The following is a 25,755-nucleotide window of genomic DNA, read 5'->3' as shown; positions in this document are numbered from 1 at the left end:
TCATAATCCTTTTGTAGGGCTTTCCAGGTTCCCTTTCCCAGACAAAGCCTGCCTCTGGTCAAAGATCCTTAATCTCATAAAGTTCAGTTATCTCATAACAGGCTTCACTTTTCACAGGGTTTCCGTTCCCCAACTTTCACAAAGTTCACACTTTTATAACCAATCTCCAATGCTTTCCACCGTGAACCACAATTCCATTGTGGACCACAATTTCACAAAGTTTTGTTTGTGTTTGGCACAAGATTCATGGATTCAACAAGGGTTCCCTTCCCCTACAGATCCACATGTTCAACACTTTGCCAAGTCTTTGTATCGGAGACTTTCGAATGTGCACAGTTTAGTTAGTTCTGTGAGTGACCACTCTGACACCTTGGCCTTTGTGGCATCGTGCCCATGGCACTCTTTAACCTCTCATCAGTGTTCATCAGGGTTGTGCCTCAGACACTATTTGATTTATTTATCTGTTGCTACTTCAGGGCTTCAGCTCACTCTAACGCAGCACCCGTCTAATTTTTTCCTTTAGCTTCCACTTCGAGCCTCGCACAGCTCCCCTCCGCTTTCAGAGAGCAATTTTCACTGTCTCTCAATCTGTATTTCGCACATTTCAACACCATGGACAATTGAAACTTTCTCTTCAGAGCGTCTTTCTCCTACTCTTGTCCTTCTCTTATTAATCCTTTATCTCTCACGATTCGCATCTTTCATCAACCGGGATCCCTTCTGCCTTTGAACTCACCAGTTGTGATCAGCGTAGCTGTTGCAGTTTCTTTGTGTCAGGCTCAGGGACTCCTCGATCGCCCCTCTGACACTCCTGGGCGGCCTTACTGGCCCAGGGGAATGAGCACCTTCAAGGGTGGCCCTCTAGAGATCAGCTCCTCACTCACTCCTCTTCGGGCTCCTTGGAGACATGGCTTCCTTTTTAATGCTCTCTCTAGCCCTCTCCAGCTACGGGCCCTTCGCGTCTTGGTGCTCCGTTCTCCGACAGTAGTACTTGGGGTGCTCAGGCCCTTCCAGCTGCCCGCTCACTCAGTCTCTGCCTTGGGTTCCTTCTCGGGTTCCAACTCGTTTGTCTTGTCTCACACGGTTACTCCTTTTATACACCTTAGAAGCATTAACAGGCTTCACGTGTCTTGCTCTTTCGTTATTTGCCAGGTCTTGTTATCAGATCATTCATAAACATGGTAGAGTGTCTATGGATGTGTATTTTTTGTTTTGATGTTTTACACTAGGAGCTTACAGGGGACAATGGGTGTCAGGCCCACAATACGCCACGTGTTGGAAAGGGGGGGGGATACAATGTATCACCTTTGGGTAATCCCTCCCCAATCCCAGAGGACCCTCCACCCAGGTGATCCTCCCTCGCTAGTCCGCCACCAGGGTCGGGGATACAAAAGCGTTGGCCCTCCCCTGGCCACCTGTTTGGAAGTTCCCTGGGAGTGGGAAGGGAAAAACCCTCAGCTTTTTCACAGTAAGCATAAAAGGAATGATAGGGTGGATAATACACAAATATGATAGGTGTAGCCTAGGGACAGGATTGCTCAAAAATATGAAAGTGATAAAGAAAGGAAAAAATTGATTAAAGAACGAGTCTGGCAAAAGGATGAAATGTGAGGTCACAAGAACAAATTGGATAAAGCAATTAATATTGAAAAAAGGCAAAAGGTCTGATCTAGGGAAGTGGCAGGGTAGGGTTTAGCTGGTTTTGAGTGCACGAAGATAGCCAAGGTTGGGGTGGTAGTAGGCTTGCTCGTTGAATTGTCCTTAGATGAATTGCCACAGCGAAAGCAAATCGGTGTTATCTCGGACCCTCTCATGGGCCCACCAATATGCAACATCTATCGGATCTAACTATGCGGTGAGCTTTTAGTATGGCGACACTAGGCAGAAAGCGGTATAAGACCCCCATTTTATATACATATTTTCTTTAATGTTCTTCTGCCTCTGTAATTAATGTAGTTTTTGTTATCTTACAGAATGCTTCCATCTCTGCTGTCAATATTCCGACGGGTAAGTAGGTGGGTTTATCAAAAATTCCTTTTGGGGGTCCTTAAAACATCAAAAACCTTATTTTTCACTGCGACCCCCAGATAGACCAAGCAATGTCACCCATGATGTATTTAAATCTGCAAACCTATTTGTCCCTAAAAGATTTATTGTGTGTTTTTGTCACTTGTGCTCCATATTGCTTTACGTGATGAGTCATCACCAAACCCCAGCCCGAAGTCTCCTTCCATGTGGCCAGTGGAAGGCATCCACTACCTGATTCTAACCATTGGGGTGGTATTCGGGGAGAGGATAACAGAGGAGATGGCTATCAAGAGGAAGTGGTGGACACATTATTCATCTTCTGCGGATGAAGTCCAATCATTCCCAGATATCTAATGGCATATTATCAGTGTACAAGTCCCTCCAATATAACTACCAAAAGAACCTGTCATGGGAAATCATCTAGACCGAATAATGTTGGTGCCTTCGGGGTTCAAGAACTAAAAGTGAAATCCTTGAATTGCCTTAAGTAGAAGTCTTCACTCCAATATGCAATCACGAACCGTTTTCACAAATTCCCCTTTATCTAATAATTCTCAATACCTAAAGCAGTCAAAACTTACTGAAATTAAAATAGAACAAAATAGTGTTGCACAATCCCATATGGACTTCAGTGACCATAATGCTTATGGTACTGAGAATAGGAAGAGTGACTCAGAGGCAATGAGTCGGAATGCTGTTTTTCAAAAGGTGCGGTCTAGTTAATAGGCCAAGGCACCTGAGCGGGACATTTTAAATCCCCGAATGACGCACAGTTGCAGGAAGAAGGAAAAGGAGGTTAAAGAGATGTTGAAGGCTGTGCATGCAGCATAGTTGTTGAAGCAGAAGTTATCCGAGGTGCAGCAGCAGCCACGCAAAGAACAACGGCAGTGGAAGCCATCGCGAAAGGTGAAGGCGAGCAGAAGTGCAGAGTACGCGCAGTGGGAAGCTGCGTGTCAAGAAGAAGCCGAGCTGGTGCGACGTGCTCTCAATTCAGCACATGGCGTGTTGGTGAGAGAGAAGGCGCGGAAGATCAAAAAAGCTGTCGGAGCTCCAGGAGAGCGATGCACAGCTCACCGAAAGGTACGCAGAAGCAGGAGAAGGAGCGTGCAGGACACCGGAGGACCGCCAAACACCTGACCGCAAGCAGGAGCTGTGAAGAAAGCCGGTGAGCTGGCTAGATGTAAATGCTGACCCCGGGTTGCTCCACCTAAGAAAGTTATTGACACTTAACAATTTTGAATACCGAACAATTAATGAAGAAAAGCAGAAAATGAATAACTGAATACCGAGCTGTTAAAGAAACGGAGCAGAAGTGGCAAGAGCTTAAGATCCTTCATAGGCGACTGCAATTGGGGAAAGCTTACTACCAGCATTACCAACAGCCAAAAGGCTGTGGGAAAACTGCAATAAAACAAGCAAAGTGTAAATCCCCTTTCAGGAGATATACATTGGGGAAAGCTTATATCCTGCATTGCCAACAGCCAAGAGAATGTGAAATCATACAGCGGCGACAAGGGGATAATGCGTCCTTTTCAGGCTATCAACTGGGGGAAACTTGTAAACCAAACTGCCTACAATTAAAAGGCTGCCAAGAAGCAGTTAAGAGACACTTTGAGAATAATTCTTCGAAATCCAGTTCTTAGTTTGGGGAATCCTGGAACACAGAGTGGCAGTTATTATTCAACCCTCCTTCCAAGAGAGATTGGTGTGGAGAATCTTGGAATCAATATTGCCATCAGGTTTGAATGTAGTTGTAAGAATTTTCTTCCTGGCTGGCGAGTGTACCAGGAAAGAAGAAGATGTTTTTATGAAGTATAATTGTGGTAAAAAGGTGTGGTTGAAAGACCTTTGAGTCAAACAACGCATTAACTTTATAATTTGTTTGGCAGCTGTGGCATCACTAAGAGAAGTTGTTGTGCTATCCTGATAAAAGTAGTTCATTTGAAGAAGGTATGATATACTAACAATTGTTTGACATTTTGAAAAGAACAATTGCTTTGGTTTTGAACTTGTGTTATGAGAGAAAGACATGTACCTTTCCAAGAAGGATATTGTAGAAAATACCAGTTGTGCTGACTCGTGAAGAAGCATTTGTGGAAAAGACATTTTCTGTGTCCCAGGGAAAGACACAGTGGTTGGAAGGGACTTTTTGTGGTACCTTCAACAGAACTTTGTTGAGTCAGAACTGTGCTCAAAGTATTCCCAAATTGATATAGGCGAAGGGAGCCCAACCCTGGTCACAAGGAGTGCGTTCAGATCTCTTTAAGTTTGAACTGATAAATTGTTTTGTGGAACTAGAATTAGCCATGCATTCTTTGTATAGTTTTACTAGCTGGGGTACCCGGCGTTGCCTGTGTCCTGAACGAGGGGTGTCTCATGTGCCCTGGAGGATGTTGCTCTTGTCCTCATGTCAGCAAATCTTGCTTCAGTTTGTTCTGGCATCTCATTTGCCCTGGAGAAAGTTGCTTTTGTCCTCTGGCTGGCAAGTCATGCTGCTGTTTGTTGTTGTGTTTCAGAAGCTCTTAATATTGATTTTAGCTTTGCATCAGATGGAGCTTTTCCAAGTGATGTTTATTTTTTGTGCTGCATGTTTCAGTCACTTAATGGCTTCAGCACATTTGAGAAAATGTTCAAGAAAGATTGTTTGATTGTGCTCGCTTCTCGTGAATGAACTCAAGTAAACTGTAACCTTGCCATTTCCCATATTTGGAGGGGCGTGATAAAAAATGTTGTTTTTAAATTCCCTTTAAAAATGTTAAAACCCTTTCGAACTGTATGCAGTAGTAAAGTAGTAATACATTTCAAAGGAATAACCAACACATCGAACGTTATGCTTCAGACACTTTCCCAAATGTTGCCTCCTTCTAGTACCTACTGTAGTGAATCGGGGTGAGCATTAGTAGATGAGGGTGTCTACGGAGTGAATTGTTTTGCATCCAAACAGACTACAATCTTGCCCCAGACAAATGAGGAATCCATGCAAATTTAGTTAGTAGACGTGAGTTCAATGGTGTGGATTTGTGTGTGTATGTATGTGCACACACACACACACACACACACACACACACACACACACACACACACACACACACACACACACACACACACACACACACACACACACACACACACACACACACACACACACACACACACACACACACACACACACACACACACACACACACACACACACACACACACACACACACACACACACACACACACACACACACACACACACACACACACACACACACACACACACACACACACACACACCCCACACACACACCCCACACACACACCCCACACACACACCCCACACACACACCCCACACACACACCCCACACACACACCCCACACACACCCCACACCCCCCTTCTACCTTGTGTGCATAAGTGTGAGGATCAGAGACATTTTGGACACTAGGTCACTTTTCTTTAGTTTGCCAGGCAGGTACCTCTTTGTTAGGATAGGGAAAGATGGGTGTTTATCCCATCCTTGTTCATTTAATGAATGGCTGATGTTGAGAAAATGTTACCGTTCGTGTCCGTCTGGCATTTCTGAACCCTCACATTTACCATTCCTGCCTCTTGATCCTCCTTTTGTCGTAAGTGCCTGGGGACTTTGAAGTATAGTAATTTGACACATTGTTGGGATCTAATTGAAACTCCTGAGTCCGAGTACCAGCGCTTTGAAGTTTTACCTTGAGCCTTTTCAAATATCCACTTTTGTGTCAGAGAGCTTTCATATACTTGGATACCATTAACACCTTGTTATTGGAAGTACACCAAACATTATCAGTTTCTTTTTCAAAAGACTGGGATTCTTGTATACCCAGAGTTTGCTTATTGATAGTAGGTAACCTCAGGGTGCGCTGCAAGCTCTCTTAGACCTACACACATCATTCTTATGCCAGAAGGCATTTACTAGGTACACAATGTGGGTCATTCCGAGTATGGAGGTAACCATGCCGCTACTAGCGGCATGGCTACCCCCATACCGGGTACTGGGTTCCTTGAATTACCTTGCCATTCCGACCTTGGAGGGCCCAGTAATTCCTCATTCATGGAACCCTTACCCATTCCCATTCGAGCCCCCATAGGGCTCAATGGGAATGGGGAGGATGCTAATAACCCGTTGTTGGCATCCTGGCCTGCCCGCGGGAACCCGCTAAGGGCGCCTGGTAAAACCAGGTGTCCTTAGCGGGTTCCCGTGAGCAGACTCGTAATGGGGCGGTAAGGGGTTGACGGCTCCGGCGCCGTTAACCCCTTACTGCCAAGGATGTAATGACCTACAATGTGTGTTCAGATGTAAGTGTTTCTTCTCCCTTTCAAATCATTGAGGGTGCCAAGCAAACTACCTTCTGAGAAGTTAAAGTGGTCTGCTTAATGAAGTGGGATCCCTGGGATGTCTCTAACCTCTGTGTGTCTGTTATATTTAATTTGACCCTTTCACTGATGTAGGGCAAGTAAGTCATGTATGTGCTCACCATATTGCAAATAAGCTCTAGTGTTGACTTGCCAGAGATGAAACAACTACAATATCACACATTTGAAGACCAATGCGTTACACTTAGCCACACCACCTACTTCTACAGCCTGAGAGCGATCTCGCAGAAAGACTGATATGAATGAATATTGTGGGGTAGTAGTGCAATGTAAAAGGAGAAGAATGTGTGAATATACAAATCGAATTCATAAGTAACACAATTTGTTATGACGTAATGGGTGAATGGTCAAAAACGAAATGGGTGGATGGAGAGCAGTATCGGTGCTAGTGCTATCCTTAAATCTCACATGCACACTTCTCTTTTCTCACTTCAGACCGACTAAAGATCTCGTACTGCCGCAGTAGTGGACCCGGAGGTCAGAATGTTAACAAAGGTATGGATTGACCTCTTGTTCTCAGCAAGGATAATCAAGTCAGTGTGTGGGGCTTCATCACCATATCTTGGACAGAGTGAAACCATAACTGCTGGCTGCTTGGAGCAATGTTCAGGGAAACGGTTCTGTGGCAGGTGGGATGTGACCTTATTGCTTGAGAATTGCCCACCTCCTGTCAGTACTTGAGTAGAAGTTTGACAGTGGACGGTGACCTTAATTGCCCATGTGTATCCTACACATTTTGTCTGAGCGAATACAGGGCCAATATGGTGGTAGCCACAAAATCTGAAGCACTTGCTTTTACTAATTGGGGTGATACTACCTAGGAGGATTACATTGTAAAAAAAAAAGATAAATATATTTGCATTTTGAAAATAAGACTTTTAACAGGAAAATGTTCTATTATCAATGAGGGCAATTTACTGTTAGATGGTTTTGCTTAAAACTGGACCCTAAGTACCTATGCACTGCTTTTGTTACTGAGGAGATAATCTTCCAGGTGAACTAGTCTGGTGAGCTTCAGAGCTTCAAATGCTTTTTCAGCAAACCATGTATTTTGCTTGTTCACCAGGGCCTTCCCTGCATCACAGGGTCATGTTTTGTATAGCACCTCTGGTCAGTTGATACCAAGTTTATGAACAGCCTTGTGACAAGGGGAAAAGAACAGCATCATACCATACCCAAACATCTTCAAGCAATATATGTCTGGAATTAACAAGTTTGTCTCGAACTGTAAGCTAAGCAAATCTCTGCGTTAGATCAGGCACCACGCATTACAAGCACAGCTTGCCTGTATCCAGTTGTTGGCTTTACACCTAAACTAATAAGTGTCACACCAATTTACCACATGAAATGAAACACTCTGATGCAGAAGTGGTATCAGTTCTGCAACCTTTCTGACCTATATAGACTGTCTCTAACCCTGCACCTCTCCAGCATGGGTTGATTCACTTGCCAGATGAATATTAAAAAGGCATAACGCATCTCACCCTGATTTTTTGCCCATTACACCCATCCTGCCAGTCTAGGACACAACTTGCTTCAAGACAGAACTGGCATGACCTGTCGGGAACCAAACGCTCTTTGGAAATCAATGCCTTTTCAAGGAAGGTAGTTTCATTTCATGGGGTTCACAGAAACATGGGTCTCAGTCAGCTCAACAGCCATCTGTTAAGAACTGTTGCTGGCCAATATATAAAATCATGTTGAAAAACAGTCGGGCATTGTGTGGGCCAATAAGATCCAAGAGCGACATTTATTCACACCAGGTATGTTGATGCACCGTGAATTGGGAAAGGCCTTCGAACATTTCATGTCATGCTTCTCAAATTCCCAACCAATAATTGGTTATATCAGTGTGGCAAATAACGATTGGCATACATGGTGTTGGCAGCATAATTATGTCATCACTGTTAGCCACTATGTAATCGGAGCCATTGTATATAAGAAATGCTAAGTTATGGAAGATGGCGGAATGTGGGTGGAGGGAGACTGAGGAGACAGGTTAGAATTGTCCTGGAGTTTGGTAGCAGCCAATAGCAACCACAAACTCCCTCCTCAATCCTCTGCTTACTCTTTGCATTCTAAAGCCTCCATGGCTGCTCAGTCATGTTAGAGTAGATTTTCACTTGTATGTACAGTCTCCTCCACACATGAGTCCCCCGGCACTTTTTTCTAGACTTACATATTTTTGGCGGTCTGTTCCCCTGAGTGAGTGCAACCTTTTTCGACACTCACTCATTCTTTTACTCTATCTTTTGGGATACTTTGTATTTCTTTTTGTAACTCTTGGAGAAATACTTTTCTCCAAGTTCTATGGCATCAGTCATAGAATTTTGCTACACAAAGCACTCTGTGCAGTGTGGCAGGGAGCCCCATGGGGCTTCCCTTTTTCTGTAATAGTGGGACATGTTTTATCCTTCCTTTCTTTTATATTCTGAGAACAGCACACCCCACTTTACGTGGAGTGCTGAGGGATTACACTGTATCCCATTTCTCACTGCTCCTGTAACATTTTGGATAGAGTGACAAGCTAACCTGAATGTTTGGTGGCAGTGGTGTTATCCTCACTGCGTTTGTGCTTTTACTGGCAGGCTGTACTTCCAGCCGCGGTAGTGCACAGAAGGGTCACCATTAACCCAAAATGGTGACTGTATTCTTATTTTGACATTTCTCATTTACTTGTCCTCCCTTGGTCCTTCTGCCATGCTGGGTGGGGGAGGTCCTGGTTTGACATTTGTCTTTGGCGGGTTTCCTTTGTGGAGCCCACCAAGGCTCCAGCGTGTCTGTGAGGACAGGAAACGGGGGAGGAGTCCAACACTCTGCTGTTCTTCTTTGTCCTCGAGTATGCCTGACTGGAACCAGTACAAAATGGAAGGCTGGCTGACCACCCGTAGTTTGAATGGTGCATGGATGATGATTGGCTGGGTTCCTGCCTAAAAGACTTGGTTTCTAAGGCTGAGGACCAGCTGACCACAGGAACTGAAGAAACGACGTGGAACAAGAGAACAAACGGCTGCAGCGACTTCCAGACGACTAGAGATGCCTTTTGTGTAGCTGCTGCTGTGCGAACCCCCCCTTCAACCATCAGAAGAGGACGAGAACCAAGAAGAATCTGTTGCTGAGAGCCCCTTCACGCGACTGCTGCTGCAAGATCCATTCCAGTGTCACTCCTTCCGTCTGCCTAACAAGGAATACAGTGACCTGCTGCATCATGAAGGTGTAGTGCTGCATTCACTTTGTCACTTATAAGGTACAGTGAGACTCAAGGTTGAACTTGCTAGAGTTGCTTAGCTGCTCCTGTGTTGCTGGAGTGCTGATTTGGGTGTTAGCCCATACACGTTCGCCCAGGCCTAATGCCTGTGTGCCTTCTATGAAGGCCCTGAGCCTTTTTCCAACAAAGACTCTTACTTGCTACAGAAGACTTCCCCTGGAACATTTGAATTTTCTACTGCTTGTGCCTACCTATTTTGCCGTCCAATCTGACTCCGAGACACTCATAACTAGATAGGGATGAACTTCTAAAGTGTGTTAGGCCTCTATGAAAATATTGCAAAGTATTTGCTTACCTTGTGTTGTTTTTTTTTTCATTTATATTACCTGAAACAGTTATTACAAAAGTATTTTTACTGACCTTTTGACTTGTATACTGCCATTCTCAAAGTATACAAAAGTGTTACTGTGACTATTGCATTGGTTTTTCTATGTGCTTATTGAATGTTACAGTACTTTCCTTGTACCTTACCTTAGCGTATATGTAAAATAAACCATTATTTGTATATAACTTTTAGTGTGTCAGTGTTTCTTTGGCCTATGTGTATACACGTAAGTTCTTTGTACCACCTGCAGCCTTGTTCTCCCTCCTAAAATAAGCCTAGCTGCTCAGCCATTGCTACCAACAGACCTGTGTGGTTCAGGCCTATACTAAGAGTTGGAGCCCTGTGCCCCAAGCTTGAGTCTTCTCCAGTCATACCTAAGGTGGACGTTTGCAAAACTCCCTAACAAGTCACACTACAGCATCTTTACTGTATCATTAAGTGTAGGGAATACTCCCTGTATTTTGTTAAATGCAACAAAGTCTGTCTCTCACTAGTAAATCTACCCCAAGACTCCTAAGTTTCTGAAGCAAGGTCTTTCTCAGCAGCTATCTTCCTCTTGCGTTGACTGAATGGTTGCAAGGTCTAGTTTGGCTCCTATGAGCAGAAAAGCCTCTGTGAAATTCCTGCACTGTCTGAAGGCCTGTAAGGTCCATCTGTTGTCCGTCAGCAGTCTTTTTGACTACTGCACACTCTACATTTATCTCTATGAAATCCTGATCCAGAGATTGAAAGTAAACTTCTGTTGGATCACCATTTCTAGTCTCATGTTCTGGGCAACACCTGACTTGGGGAATTCGGTTATGTAAGTATGCAGGTTAGCTCAGAGCCCTTTAATGTATTTGTAATGTTTTGGAAGTAAGAAAAAGTACATTGGCTTGACAGGGGGCACCCTTTCATAGTACCCAATAGTTGAACGCACCTCTTCTGGATATCTGTAGGTTTTGGCGATCTGGTTGTGCTCCTCTGTAGATTGACCTTTACCCTTTTTGTATCGCTAGCAGTCGGGAATAGCCTGTCAGGATACAGTTTCTACAGGTTACAACATCAGCCAGTGTGTAAGATCCTGTCTGTATATGTCTGGAGATTAGGATTCTTGCTCTGCCGTCTGTAGTTTTTATTTTCTTCCAAATATATTTTAATAGGCCATTGAAGCACAATTCTCCACCCCAATTACAATTAATACTTAATATTGAACACAATGCCAAGAGAAACCCAAATCCACAGTAACTTTATAGGCACCCAACATAAAGAATGGAAAGGTAATGAATCTGAAGTTCATCACTACCTTAAAGTGTACAGAATTCTAAATAAATTATGAATCGCATCATAAGAGACCATTTACCTATGATTCAAGGATGCATATGATCAGAGGGGTAATAGTGTAAAAAAAGGTCCCACACTGAATACAAAGGGTAATTGTCCACGGTTCTGTATCTGGCTCTACGTATGTTTCTGAAGTTGATAAAACTCCTTCAACCAAACATCAAAAGTAGGAGCAGTGAATTCTTCAAGTGCAGAGCCATGCATCATTTTGCTAGTGCATGGCCAAACACAAATGTAGACACTTTTTTTTTTCTTTCTTTTTTCCTTTTTCAAGTGCAGGTACTTGCAGAGTGAAATTGTCACCAATTGAAAATGTCCAATGACATCTATTGGATTACCCTCAATTTTCCTCCTCAAATCTAGCACCGGTGTACAGTCCTACACACATGCCTAGAATTTGCCTCGTACAATAAGTTGCTAAATCATGTGTGAAATGTTTTGTAGATAATTGTATAATGAACCATTTCAGTCATGCGTTCATTGAGACTTCTTCCTGTTCAAACGAAATTCCACAAACCTTTTCCCATTTGACCTTAATTTCCACTTTAAACTTGCTTGCAGCAGTCTGAGAAGCTTTATATATAACTGCAATTCTCTCATCTCCATTGGTTAGGCTTTTCACAGCCTCAACTTTTAACATACACAACAAGCATCTTTTGAAAGTCTTTTCACAGGGGTAGTGCAAACTGCAGCTATAGTATTATCTGGCGATAAAACAGTAGGCAGCTTACTCATTCCTAGAAATAGTCTAATCATCCTAGTAAGGCTGTCTAAATCGTTTTCCCCTCCATATTGTCACATGCTGAACCTGTGCAGCCTGATCATATTTTAAAGAAACTGGGAACCCCAATCCTCCACAATCGTAAGGTAATTACAGCATAGTGAGGGATATCCTAACTGACCCTGTCTCCCAGAACAGTGCAGACGTAAATTATCTAAAGCCCTAAATAAGACCCTTGGAAGAGGGGTAGGCATACCCTGAAATAAATAGAATGATCTGAGTGACATATTAATTTATGAGATTACAATTTTGCCCATGAGTGAGTCATAATTTGTGATCCAATATTCCACAGATTGAAATAATTCCAATAAATCTTTATTAATGTTCTTTGTACATTATATTATAGTCTATGTTGACCCACGCTCTTGGGTATCTGGAAGAGGTATTGGAAATGCTACCAGGTCAGCACCTGAGCAGCCGAGTTAACTGGTACATTATAGATTTCCTCCAGATTATATAAAATGGATAGCTTCCCACCCTGGTCAAAGACCTGAAGCATCAATGGTAATGACATAGCTAGGATGTTGGCGTATAATAAAACATCATCTGCATATTACGATATAACTCATTGTGTACCAGCAACCCATGTACCATAACATCAAAGTCAACACGGAACATACATGCCAACCGTAACATTATTAGTGCAAAACAGGGCGCTAGAGGGCACTCCTTGTCTTGTGCCCCTTTGTCCCTATGTAGTTTTTGTAAGACCTGTTCTGTCTGTGGTACATACTGTGATTCTGCAGGACTGGATACTTTGTCCTTGTTTTCTCCCTATTTATGTTGGGAGACTCCCTATCTGTATTGCATCTTTCTGCAAGTTAAAAAACACTCTTAGTATGTCTATATGTGTGCTTATATTGGTGGCCAATATTTTAATCGAAAGCTTTGCAGGAATGGTCTCCAAGTATGTGTGTGAAACATGAAAGAGAGGGGTTGACGATTTCAAAGAAACTCACTGGAGCAGTCATTTTATTTTTTTTTTATTTTTTTTTTTACAGTCAACACCAAAGCTGAAGTTCGTTTCCACTTGGCAACAGCAGACTGGATCGCCGAGGAAGTCCGCTTGAAAATAGCTGAACAGGTACACCACATCAAACTATCATTTTATAACCAGGGGAGAGAGCAGAGGTAAAGTATGTATTCAAGTTGTGGGATGCAGAATATGTAACAGCCAGCCGATGTGGTAGTTGTATTTTAATCAGAAACCTAGTGTGATTGGGAATAGCAGTGGGTTTAAAAAGCCGAGCTAGCAGCTTCTCTCAAAATTATTAAGGAATGTAAGGCACACCTTGAGTGACAGATGGTTTTTGTCCTCAGAAAAGTTTTTTTTTAACATATATATATATATATATATATATATATATATATATATATATATATATATATACACTTCAGTCTAAAAAAGACTAGGCAATGGGAGGGAAAAATTGGTTGGTCTTTGGTCACAGATTATGAGTTGCCCTGGGCTCGTCAAATAAGACTTCCTGAGATGTGTGAAGCTGACTATTCTGTTGCAGCAGAACTAATGTTTCAGAAGGTTCTTGCTTGCTCTGTGATGTTGTGCATGTTAAGTTGGAAATCTTAACCTGCAACCTCATGCGAGCACCTGACATTTGTGCTTGTCCGCATGGTTCACCAACTTTCTTTTTCCACCAGTGAGTACTCATCCAGTACCTCACTGGCAATGTAACTCTGAACAGGGGGAGTCCCAATGGCAGGGTGTCCCAAAAGTAATTCCATTGTCTATTGCCCATTCAAGTTCGGGCCACTTGGCCTCTTCTGTGACTAAGTGCAATTCTTCGTATATATTTCATAGAAGGCATCCTGCTTCTGTAGCCATTTTCTCAGGTAACAAGGTTGTGTTCCCTGCAGGTCTCTTTTGAATGGTGAAGTAGTTTAGAATTCCAATGACACAATGCTACGAGGCTGTGTTTACTTTAGAAGCGTAAAAACATCTACATGGCTATACAAGGACATGGTCTTCCAGAGACTCACGATTGGGAGCTCAGAGTTACCATTACTAGCTCTGGATGGATGTATTAATGGGGATCGCCGCTAACACATCTTGAGTCCTTCCCAGGAAAGAAGCCTAGGAAGGTTTCAATCTGACGGCCATCTCTGATTTTGAGTGGCCCCCAAATGTTTGGATAGTGCCGTGTTCCTGGTTGGAAGCTGTATGTGCATCTAGCTCCAGTGAGTTCTAGAACGATAGGGATTTCTGCCCCACACTTTTATCAATCACTGGAACTTGTCTCAAAGCAACTGAATAAGGCTATTGAAGTAAGACAAAGTACGTTTTGTGGCATCTTCCCCCTCAATATCATCCATCTGGTGCACATGCCAACCCATAACCAGGTTGGGGTGTGCCTTTAGAAAGGCAGAAATTTGCCAGTAAAGTCCACAGACTCTAAACATCTCATTCTAAGCCCACTTCTCTTACACATCCACGTCTTTAACCCCCGCCACAAATGAGTCTACTTTCCAGTAACTGGTCATACTAGCTTTCTGAAATCTTTTTGTTGCTTTGGATGCCACCCCTTTTGTGTGCAACATAGTTCCAGCAAATATTTAAGTTGCATTTGCCCTTGGGAGCATTTATGGTTGTCCTCAAATCCATTAATGCTTCTCTTCTACAATACCTCCTTTTTTGAGTGGCTAAAAGAAGTCCAAATGCTGCCATTGTTACAAAAAATAGTCACTTATTTTGCTAAGACCTAAACCATTTTTGAGGAATTTCTCAATTTACTTGGAATTAATAGGCAGGATGAGGAAAATCCAATTTCAGGCCTACGTTGAACATTTCTGAATCTCTCTGCTCCTATCAAACCAGGTTTTGTCCACCTTCCAGTATTGGTACTACCAAACTTCAGGCAGTGAAGTGTGCCCTCAATTGATTGGGAGCATGGGAATGATGACGCTTGCCTACTTTTTTTGGTTGTCTTTGTAGCTTTGACATGGGGAGTACAGCAGTTCATCTTTGCTGAGTCAATAAGGTGGTGGTCTGCCGGATAAAAGGGTGGCAAAGGCCAAGCAATACTGGAATTTGTGTTTTATTGCTCCATGCATGCTCACCTCTGTCAGGTTGAATCCTTGAGGTTATCAACTCTGTTCTCTCTGCATCCTGCAACTTTCCCCCAATGGTTTATCTAGTGCACAAGGCATAAAATAAACAGTGTCGCATAGCAATTTGCTATGCAATTCTGTATGTTTGCTCATTAAATTGGCACTTGTGTAGCAAAGCTAGCTATTTAAGTTGCTCCGTTCAATGAAAGCACAGCTGGCCCTGCATTCCGCTCTTGCCTTCAGAGCTCTCTCAACTCTTTTCTCTGTAAGTTCAAAGGGGCTAATGGAGAGAGGGAGAGAGTGCATGAGCCTCCAATCTTATCCAAGTGAAGTGCGAAAGGCCTGTGTGGGATTGCTAGGCAGGAAGGTTTTATTTTATTTTTCAAATAATTGCAAACCAGAAGAAATCGGGATGATACTTTTATTAAGCTAACTATATCCTGTATGGCAAAGGCAGCCGTGTGTTAACTTAATTTTTTTAAGAGTCATGCATTTCCATTCCTAAAAATGTACGTTGTTACATAATGCATAATTACAGTATTGCTACAGTAAAACACTGCATTGTCTCAAAGCTTTACAGGAAAGTATAGGGTTGTGTATCTAAATCTGTAAACTATATTTCAATTTGTTGGGGAAGATGCATCATACTGACGAGTTACTTTTGAAAATGTACATGATCACACAGCCAAATGTGTTAGATGGCAAACCTAATTATGTTACCTGCTGGTTACATCGTGCAACAGGTGCACGTGAAGAGTCCATACTCCTTAACATTCTAGCTGTTGCTTTATACTATACCCGCTAGCCTTAAAGTGAGATGGCCGCAAGCTACAATATTCCACCTAGTTTGCCCAGTTCTCTGCCTGCCACCCAATCTACTTAGTCTCTTACGTTCCTCTTAGATCATGAATACATAAGCTCACCAGATGTTTACGCAAAGTAGTGATCAATAGTTCCATCCAGTCTTTACATCTACATATCTACAGCACTAGCAAACACTGTAGTTAGCCTCCAGTGCTTGCTCTGCTCTATGATTAGGATTGCATTATATATGAGCACCTGTTTCCAGAGGCTTTTTTCATACCTGTGTCCTGCCATGCAGCTAACCTTTTACATTTTATAATCACTCTTCCAGGGCTTGCCAAAGTCTCTTTTGCCCACTCAAATAGCAGAGTAGATTTTATACAGGGCAAAAACCATTTGCATGGGATGTTTTGAAACATTTTTTTTTAACATGTACTTTGCAGTAAATGTCAAATAAGTTTCACTGTGCCAAACAAAGTGAGTTTGTGGTGACATGCACCATTTAACAGAAAGCACATTTAACATGGTTGTCATCCGTTGCCATGGGTCAAGTGCATTTCTTGTAGGTCGAGTAGGTACACAGTACTGCGATCTGCAGTTCTAGTGGCATTTTAAAGAATTTTCAGGGCCTGACTCATGTATTCAGCTGTACACAAAACTGCTGTATTGTTGCTCACATTGCTCTGTGTACAAATAAGTTCTTGTGACATATTAGTTCAACATTGCTATTCAAATGAGTTTGTTTGCTAATCAAGAACATTTTAATTTGCAAACTCTGCTAATCAGTTTTTGAGGTCTAATTTATGCCTTGAGTGCACAAGAATGAAAGCTGACTCTAATTACAAAAGGACCCATTTCTATAAACCTGGTGTCTGCAACCTTTGGCTCTCCAGATGGTTTAGACTACAACTTCCATCAACCCTAACCAGCATTGTCACTGGTGAGGGATCATGAATATCATTGTCCAAAATATCTGGAGATCCACATGTTGCGGATGTGGACAGTCCTCGGGTGTCTTTATTATTTCAGACATGATCTAAAGAAGAGTTTATAGTTTTGTCGGCAGATAGTTCCTTCTTGCCTGGTTGGTTATGGTTATCTTTATTGGTAGTGGGTGGTTTTGTGCATTGTACACAGTTTCTTGGTTCTGCTTCTGGGCTCAAATTGTCTTTTATCACCTAACCTTTAAAGTTGATGTAGGCTTTTATTCAATTCTTTAATTTTCAATAAAAGATTTCAAGCTCTGGCGTGATCTCACTTGGATGAGGTAGCTTGAGATAGCATAGTCTTTGCCAGATACCATACATTTTTATTCACAGCACTAAACTCAATTGTTCATGCCGCTATCCCCAACTGAAGGTTCTAATTGTCTTAAGAATTATTATTTTGGGTTCAAGTCACTTAAGATTCATTTTTGTATAAGACGAGAGTTTTTCATATTGTGTTGTGGGTTGTGTTTAGCAAATCTGTAGCTCGTTCTGAAAACACCAGCGTACTATTCCACTGAACTCTATTTCCCCCCTTTTGGAGCCATGCTCCATTATCTGCTATCTTGACCCATTCCAGGTCCTGTGCTACCCTGGCACCCTCCTTGCAACCCCCTGGGTGCATCCCCTATAGACCATGCTCTGTTGCTTCCCAGCTAGGTTTGCACTTCCATGCATACAATCCCAAACATACAGTAAGTCAGTCTCCATCAGGCCTATTTGATATATGCCCTTAACATATCGTATCATTTCCACTGGCACTAAAATGTTGCTGGCTTCCTTAATCCTATTTTCATGCATTAGATTATCTATGCTTAATATTTCCATTTAGTCAAATAAAAGCTATCATACCTGGCATTTTATGCGAATTCGTTTTTATAAAGAACTTGTCATTTTGAATTGCGCTTAACCGAGTAATGTCTTAATTAGATGACTTCCTGTCTTTTCTTACTACGTATTCTTTGGAGAATGTAACCTGTATGACAGTTGTGATTGACACCTCTTCATATTTTGTAATTGGTGTTTAGTTGTGTATTCGTATAGGCTCTTTTGCTTAATTAGCACCCAAGAAATACCTTTTAATAAACTAACCAAAATGTGAGTCAATGTGGCTAATTTCCTTATAGAGTACCTTCCTAAGTTTATGGAGGCAGTGCTGGGTTCTGCGTGAGTGGAGCTCTGTCAGAAGGGTAAGGTTTTGCTTTCCTGCTGTGGGATGTCGGCTTCTACCTCAAGATATTTGGTGTGACCATCCACTTAATAAGATATGGTTAACGAAGCATGGTTGCCTAACATGCCTATTAAAACCTAAATGCATTGGTCCAAAAGTCCTTTCATTTCCTTTTCTTTATAATCATGAAGCAGACTAAGGCCTGTGCTCACTCTGTAACTAAGGAATGATCATGCACATCTCTGGGTTGGTGCACCATATAAAAGCCTTAACAAATGGAAAATTCCTTATTTCTCAAACATCTTTCAGTCAACCCATCTGCCTTTCCCTGTTTTCCTGGACTTTGTTAGTATGGCCCACTCAAAGACAAGCGTTACTACATTGTAAATCAAAAATCAAGGAAAAGAGGCTCTTGTCCTCTTGACTGTCTGGACGCTTTATGAATTAAATTGTCCACCAAAACCCTTGGCCTCTGCCATCCCGTTTACATAATGTCATCTCCAAGACACATTGATGAGCTTCTTCTAGGAACTGGAGTTTGGGCAATTCAATCTGGTATTGTGGCTTACTAAACCTGCTCCGCTTTGTGGGCTGTGATACTTGGTGCTCCTGTCTGATGGTCGCTGCTTGCCACTTCTGTCTGGCAGCATCTCGTTGCTCCTTTCCTTGTTCTCTCTGGCTTCATTTGGCGATAAAAAGGTCCCTGTGGCCATGTTCTTTCAGTGGGGGGGAGGGGGGGGGGCAGGGGTCTTGCCTCCAAATGATTACTCTTTACCTACAGTCAATGTTCCCTACTTGTAGTCATTGTGAGGTTAGTAAGTGGTGAAAGCTGTAGATGAAACCGCTTCATCTGTAGCAAAATTACTTTCTTAGAAAATTGTCTGGTTGGAAGGGTATCAAATGTATCATAGTTATAAACAGAATAACCTGATTCCTAATAACGTTGATATAAAGAATTTGAGAGACTTCAAAAAATTAAACCCTGACTTCCTGGACGGTATCTAAAATTTGGTTACTAGGGTGTTGTCCTGTCCTTTTTACAATTCCATAAACATTCACTGCTTTTTCTCAAAAAATGCCAGAACATTGACCTGGAGCATAGAAAATAATTCCTGGACTGTGCTTCCTTCTGAGATGCGTTCCAAACCAAATCACCTGACACTTCCATAGAAACGGTACACTTTATCTCTTCTGACTGCTGCAACCCCTCCCCTTTTCAGATGGGAAGAACTTACTGACTGTTCAATTTATAGTGTTTTGTATTTGTTTAAGACAATTATTCAGGTTATGATTTGCTAGCTTACAATTACAATAACACGTCCGTGTTGTGCATAGCACACAAATATCATTGATATATTTTTGGGGTGTGTTGTCCTTGTCCGTATGTACATTTAAGGTGGGCTAGGAGGGGTTTTACAAACTGCTGCTACAAGCAGGTTGCTGTGGCTAGATTGTGTTGTGGTATGCTGTGAGTTGAGTAGTGTGTGTGGGCCATGACTGTGATGGGTCCTTCATGTGTGTCAGGTAGTATCCATCCAAAGGCAATCATGAGTGCTTGTGCGTGGTGTGGAGGTGAGGTATCTAAATGTAAGCTAACCTGTAAGGTTTGTGTATGAGAAGTGATACTGGAGTTGTTCTCCCTACATGATGCTGCTTGCTAGTGTTATATGCAAGTCCCCTTGCCCACTCATTCTTGAAGATCAGACTTGCGCTCAAAACAGACAAAGCCAGGGCAGCTGATGTCATCCTAAACATAGTAAAGGGTTCTGAGGCCAATCTGTGTTGTTCATTAAATGTTATGTAATGGTTGTGAAAAACCAGAGGGTGTTTCACAACCTAGTCCCCGGGGATCCCATACTCGGTGGTCAGTGATAATGTCGAATCCAATAATGTCGACAGTCAAAATGTCGAGAAAAAAAATGTCGAAAAAAATAATGTAGAAAAGCAATAAATAAATAATTAAAATGTGTTGAATATGAGGGGTGAGAGGGTGGTGGGGGGGCGGGAGGGGGGTGTTTGGTGAGGGGGGTTGTAGGGGACCCCCCCTAGTAAATGAGATTTTCCTTGTTTATTTATTAAATAAAAATATATAGATTTAAAATGTGTTGAGTATGAGGGGTGAGAGGGTGGTGGGGGTGGCAGGGGGGTGTTGTGTGAGGGGGGTTGAGGTGGACTCTTCTTGTTTATGTATTTATTGATAGTGCTAAATGACATTTTTTTCGACATTTTTTTTTCTAAAAATTGACTTTTCATTATATGTATAGGATTTCGACATTATTGCTTTCGACATTTTTTTTTTCGACATTATCACTATGAATCCCCATACTCTGGTGGCCAGGGAAAGGCCATCGCTTTTGTATCCCAACCCTGGGGGTGGGCAAGCGAGGGAGGATCACCTGGGTAGGGGGTTTTCAGGGAGTGGGGGAGAAGTACCTGATGGTGAGACACTGTATCCCCCCCTTTTTCCACAACCCATCTAACCCCTGTCTTTACCTATTTTATGGGAATCTACAACTCCCATAATTCCTCCCCCACTTCACACTGACAACACTACTGCGCCAAGGAAGATTACCTCTAGTGACTTGCAATTACTCTATCCCTTTAATGAGACCAGGGACGTAATCCTAACTATACATACCTGCCACTTGTTCGCACTCCCTGACAGGATAAAAGGTGGCGCGCACAGGCACGCTCTTCCCAGGGCTGATACGAACCAGGCTATTGAAGTTGGAAGGCAAAGGGGCTGATCGGCCGTTGCAGAGAACGAGAGAGAGCCAGGCAAGAATTCCATACTTTCAGAAAGCCGTAAGCGTTCAAGACTGAAACCGAGTGAGAAGAAAGGATATACCTGCTTCACGCAATGGCTGTATTGTGATGGTATCCAAAGTGGTCCTGCGAAGCGGAATCTCACATTCAAAAGTCTCTGCGAAATGTTTGAAATTGTGATAAAAAGGGAAGCTAAGGTAAGAAAGTAAGTCAACGTGTTCATGCAGAGGTCTACGTAAAATCCTCCAGTTTGGAAAGTCTTTGACAGTTGAAAGTTGTATGAAACGAAACGTGGGGATGGGGTTCCACAAAGAGAAAAGAGGGTTTGAGCCCGACGGAGGGAAACCCATGTGAGAAGTGAAATTACAAAAGTTAGTGAAAAGAAAGGCAGGCTCGATCCCGGCGGAGGGAAGCCTGTATTGAATTGTGGTAAAGCAAAAGGCTTCAGAGTTGAACTGTGCATTTGTGGCAAGGCGGATGAAGCCTAAAGGACTTGTTGAACTGTCCAAAGCTTGAAGCCCAAGCCTGAACTGTTGAATTGTACCAGTAAGCCAAAGTGTGCCAGATCAATAGAACTGTGCCGTCCTCCTATCCTTTTAAGAAACTCTCGAGATCCTGTGTTTCTGAAAGTCGGGAGGGAGTTGTTACCGAAGCCATTCTGACATTTCTTCTATTTTTCTATTGGTATCCCCTTTAAACATTTATCATTTGAAAGGGAGGGCAAGGTTGTTTTTTTCTTTTCTTTTTTTTAAGTATAGGCCTTTTAATTTTTACTAGACTTACCGACTTGTTTATTTGTTTAATGGTCGAGCCTACTCCCATTCTAGAGTTGGGGCCAGTTAGGAATTCTCCCAACCGTATCAAGTACAAAATAAAGGTTTTTGAAACGTGCATATATTGTGTCTGCTGTTGATACCATGCCTTGCTTACACAGTACAGTGGATATATTTAGCGCCCCTTGTGGTGCAATGGACAGTCTCAAGTAATAGTTGATTTACTGTACTGTGATAGGTATGTTGTGGTAGAATTCTGTAAAGTTGGTGAAATGAGGGGACATAGATGGTGTGACGAATCATGGAAAGATGTCACTTTTTCCAGTGTTGGCCCTTCCCTGTAAGGCTAGGGTGCTGTGGCCGCTAACCAATAGTCCCTGCTATGGGTGGCTTAATGCGGCAGGACCTCATGGAGAGAGACTCCCTCCTTGGGGACAAGGACTACTATCTTGGCATTAGCCCAGAGAATAATAAGACATCTCCACTTTATCTAGCCCATCCTTCTATCTCCAACCTTCTTTTTGAAAGCAAAACCATATGCTACTGTGATGCAAAGGAGACAAATGGCCTCAAACACCAAGATGGGGAAGAACCCCGAAAACACAGACTGCTCCCAAGACCGGTACTAAGACAAGGTTGCTCAGAGGAGGCATAGAGATCAATCTGTCAAAAGTAACAAGGGACTTAGACAGCTCAGCCCTTAAGAACGGCTACATTGTATAAAAACCGACAAGTCGTCAACCCCAGCTGCAGCGTCTGCTGGAAGAAGCAACCGACGCAGAGAGCGTTCGGCACAGGAAATCCAAAATCTGGTTGCAGACAAGAGGAGAAGAGGGACTGAGGATGCTGGTGGTCGGCCACGTGATTTCGCACAGGCTTCTGCAGGGGTGGACCCATGCACAACGCTTAGGGCAAGGAGAGCCAGGTGGCCCAACAGTTTTAAACGCTGCAGAAGCAGATGGGTAAAGCCGAGAAGATGTACCGCCATGCCTGGAAGCCCCGGTGACGTACTAAAGCCTGAGAGCAGGTAAAGGGTGGAACGGGAGACCCGGAGGGGACGAAGGCAGGAGGTGCACAAGTAATCCTTATCTGACTTCACAGAAGGCATACAACTGACACACTTCTGAAGGGTCAAGAGAGCATCCAACCTCCTCCTCATACCAGTGGGGAAGAGAGAAGCCCACTGGCCACCAGGAAAGTGTCTGAGGCCCTGTACACTGTATCGGTGGGGAAGAGGAGCCCACTGGCCACCAGGGAAGGGTCTGGGTCCCTGTCCATTGTAACAGTGGGGAAGAGAAGCCGACTGGCAAACAAAGAAGAATCTGGGACCCTGTCCACCATAACAGTGGGAAAGAGGGATCCCAACAGAAGTAGACCAAAGCATAGAGGAGGTTTTCCTCATAGTGGCAGAGATGTCCACTAGTTATAAGAGAAGGGTCTGGGACCCCAACATGAAGGAACAAGACTCACAAGGGATTCTTCCTTGTCACAGTGGTAAAGAGGAGACCTCTAGGGCCCTGAGAGACTGGTCTGGGATCCTAACAAGATGTGGGACATGTTGAAAACAAATCAGAGGCAAAATGAATATCAAGTTGGAAGTAGTAAACGGGAACTGTATCAAGCCATACCAGGTAAAGGGAGCTATTCTCCTGGTACCAAATCAGAGGTTGTGATAGAGATGGCAGTGGAAGGTAGTCATTCCTCTTGGCCTTGAGTTGAGCTGTGCCAAAGGGGACTAAGAGAAGGGAGATATTCTCTTGGTCATGAACAGAGTGTTAAGCTGGAGAGACCAGGGGGAGCAAGTCATTCCCCCCTGGGCCTGCTTTTAAATTGTACCAAAGCATACCTGGGGAAGGGAGTGATTCCCCCCTAGCTCTATTGGAAATTGTGTTGAGCCACGCCAGGAGAAGGGAGCCATTCTCCTGTAGAGAACATTTCATAAAGACTGTCTGAAACCTGCATGCCGGGGAAGGGAGTCATTCCGCCTAGCATATTTGTGTTGAAGGAACATTTTGTTGAGCTCTATCCAAGAAGCAGGCGAAGGGAGCCGTTCTCCTTAAAGAAGGAACTTTCTGTTAACTACACTTTTAGATGTAGTTCGAGGGACAGAAGTAGGTTTTGACACAGGATTTGGAATTTAGTTTGACGGACGTTCTGATAGACCATTTTAATATTAGTTCTGAGGCAGGGAAACCCATCTTAGAAGTTAGGGGATTGTAAGGATCCTTTTTCAATTCAAAATGTCTATAACCAAAACCATGCCACCTTTTGTGTTCCCCTTCTTCGGCTCCCTTACAATGGGTAGAGGCACATACCTACATTCCTTCTCTATTGCCTGTCTTGTTTTTGTTTGATGGCGTAATGTAAGAGCGACTGTTTGTGCGATTGCTGCCCAGTGCTATCAAGGGATATTGCTGCTTCACTGGCCTGTGGAAGGCCAAATGGAGTCTTGTTTGTGTGGTGGCTGAGCAGTGCACTCCTGACAGGTTTATGATACAGGCTGGAGTAAGTCCTGCCAATGGTTGGGGGGGGGTACCAGACATCTTTTTAGGCCTTTCACCATATTCCAGCTGTCTGTCTGATGCATGTACATCTGTGTGACTCCTGCATATTGCTTCGAAGAATGACTGCTGATGCATTGACCTGTGGAAGGCATGTCTGTGCCTTTGTTCAAATGTTAGGTGAGCCATGGCATATCGTGAGAGGATCAGGTTCATGACTGCCTTCCCTGGTGCTGACACATTAATTATTTTGGGGTGTGGTGGATGAGTGTGATTTTTCAGTCTGTTCTCTGGAGTGAATGCTCATGTACTGGAATGCAGGGTATGATGTGGGCATGTCTCTGATGTTGATATGTACATTTGTTGCTTGTGCTCATGGTGTGGTGAGATAAAAGTGAAGGTGTAGAAATAAGAGATTACTGCAGTGAGCTGATAGAGCATGTGACGAACTGACAAAGAATTTGCAGACTAGTGTTACTACTGTGGGGTGTAAAATATGGCAGTATTGATATATGCTTGATATGAGGATTGGGCATGTAGTAGTTAGATGCTGTCAAGTGCTGTGGTGTGGATGGTGTAGTGAGGTTGGTGTTTAGAATATGTAGGTATCTTGGTACTGATGGCTGTCTGAGTGGGGAAGAATTAATCTCTCACGCAATTAAGTCTCGTGGAAATTCACTGGGGATAATTGAGGAGAGTTGGAGAGTAGCGTTTCCACTCCCCCTGCCCTACCATAGAGAAGTAGGTGAGTATTTTATAATAATTGCAGAAGCACTTTTTCATTCTACAATATTTCTTTCTTTTCTGATTCAGTACAAAAATAGGATCAATAAATCTGGGGAGCTTATCATCACCTCTGAAGTAAGCAGGTATCAATTGAGGAATCTAGCAGACTGTCTGCAGAAACTTCGTGATATGATCACACAATCGAGTCCCCAACCAAAGGCCACAAACAAAGAGGCAGCTGAGATGCGGCGAATGAAGTAAGACCCAGTTTGTCCATCAGAATGAGGGATGGGGGGGTTTGTGTGTTACACACACCCTATGTAATATTACACCGCCAAATGTGTGGGTGGCGTCCTGTCAGCCCATGTGCATGTGACACCCAGCATTGATTTGACCAGGTATTTAAGCGGGCAGGGGTGTTTCCACTCTTGCAAAGCACTGAAAATACTTTTTGATGACCAATATGTTCGGTTCGAGGGCCAACAGAGCAGGTTGCTGTAGGCTGACAAAGGAGCTCTGGATGCACCAATGATCCAGTAAAATAGTGCACAGCCAGCACAAATGCGTTTGTGACACTCTGGTGTAATAGTGTGAATAGATAAAGATGTGCTCTATACATCCCTCCAAGAGCTGTTGAAATGTTGGCCCATATGCTGCAGCACTCATGTACATGGGTACATAAGGAAAGAGCAATGAAGACATCCTATATTAGGTGTTTGTTGGAGGTGATGTATTATTTGAGACCATAACTGTATTTTGGGATGGTGCGTGTTCAGGGGTTATACTGCATTGATCTGTTCCTTTCTTTTACTCTTATGTAAATGATGTCTTATTCTTGCCTC

The 25,755-nt window shown here is 43.1% G+C and overlaps 1 protein-coding gene across 1 annotated transcript in view; it reads left to right on the top strand.

Moving 5' to 3' along the window:
- Positions 1 to 25,755, top strand: part of MRPL58 (mitochondrial ribosomal protein L58) — an 83,281-nt gene that overhangs the window by 56,536 nt on the left and 990 nt on the right. The window contains exons 2-5 of the mRNA XM_069654843.1: positions 1,974 to 2,007; positions 6,859 to 6,918; positions 13,122 to 13,204; positions 25,001 to 25,170. Coding sequence (XP_069510944.1) covers positions 1,974 to 2,007; positions 6,859 to 6,918; positions 13,122 to 13,204; positions 25,001 to 25,170 — 347 coding nt within the window. The remainder of the gene's footprint in view (positions 1 to 1,973; positions 2,008 to 6,858; positions 6,919 to 13,121; positions 13,205 to 25,000; positions 25,171 to 25,755) is intronic.

The sequence above is a fragment of the Ambystoma mexicanum genome, chromosome 3q, assembly GCF_040938575.1.
Source record: "Ambystoma mexicanum isolate Mex_15411 chromosome 3q, UKY_AmexF1_1, whole genome shotgun sequence".
In the NCBI taxonomy this organism is placed as follows: Eukaryota; Metazoa; Chordata; class Amphibia; order Caudata; family Ambystomatidae; genus Ambystoma; species Ambystoma mexicanum.
Note: the sequence above shows the minus strand (reverse complement) of the source record. Positions and strands in the feature narration are given on the sequence as shown.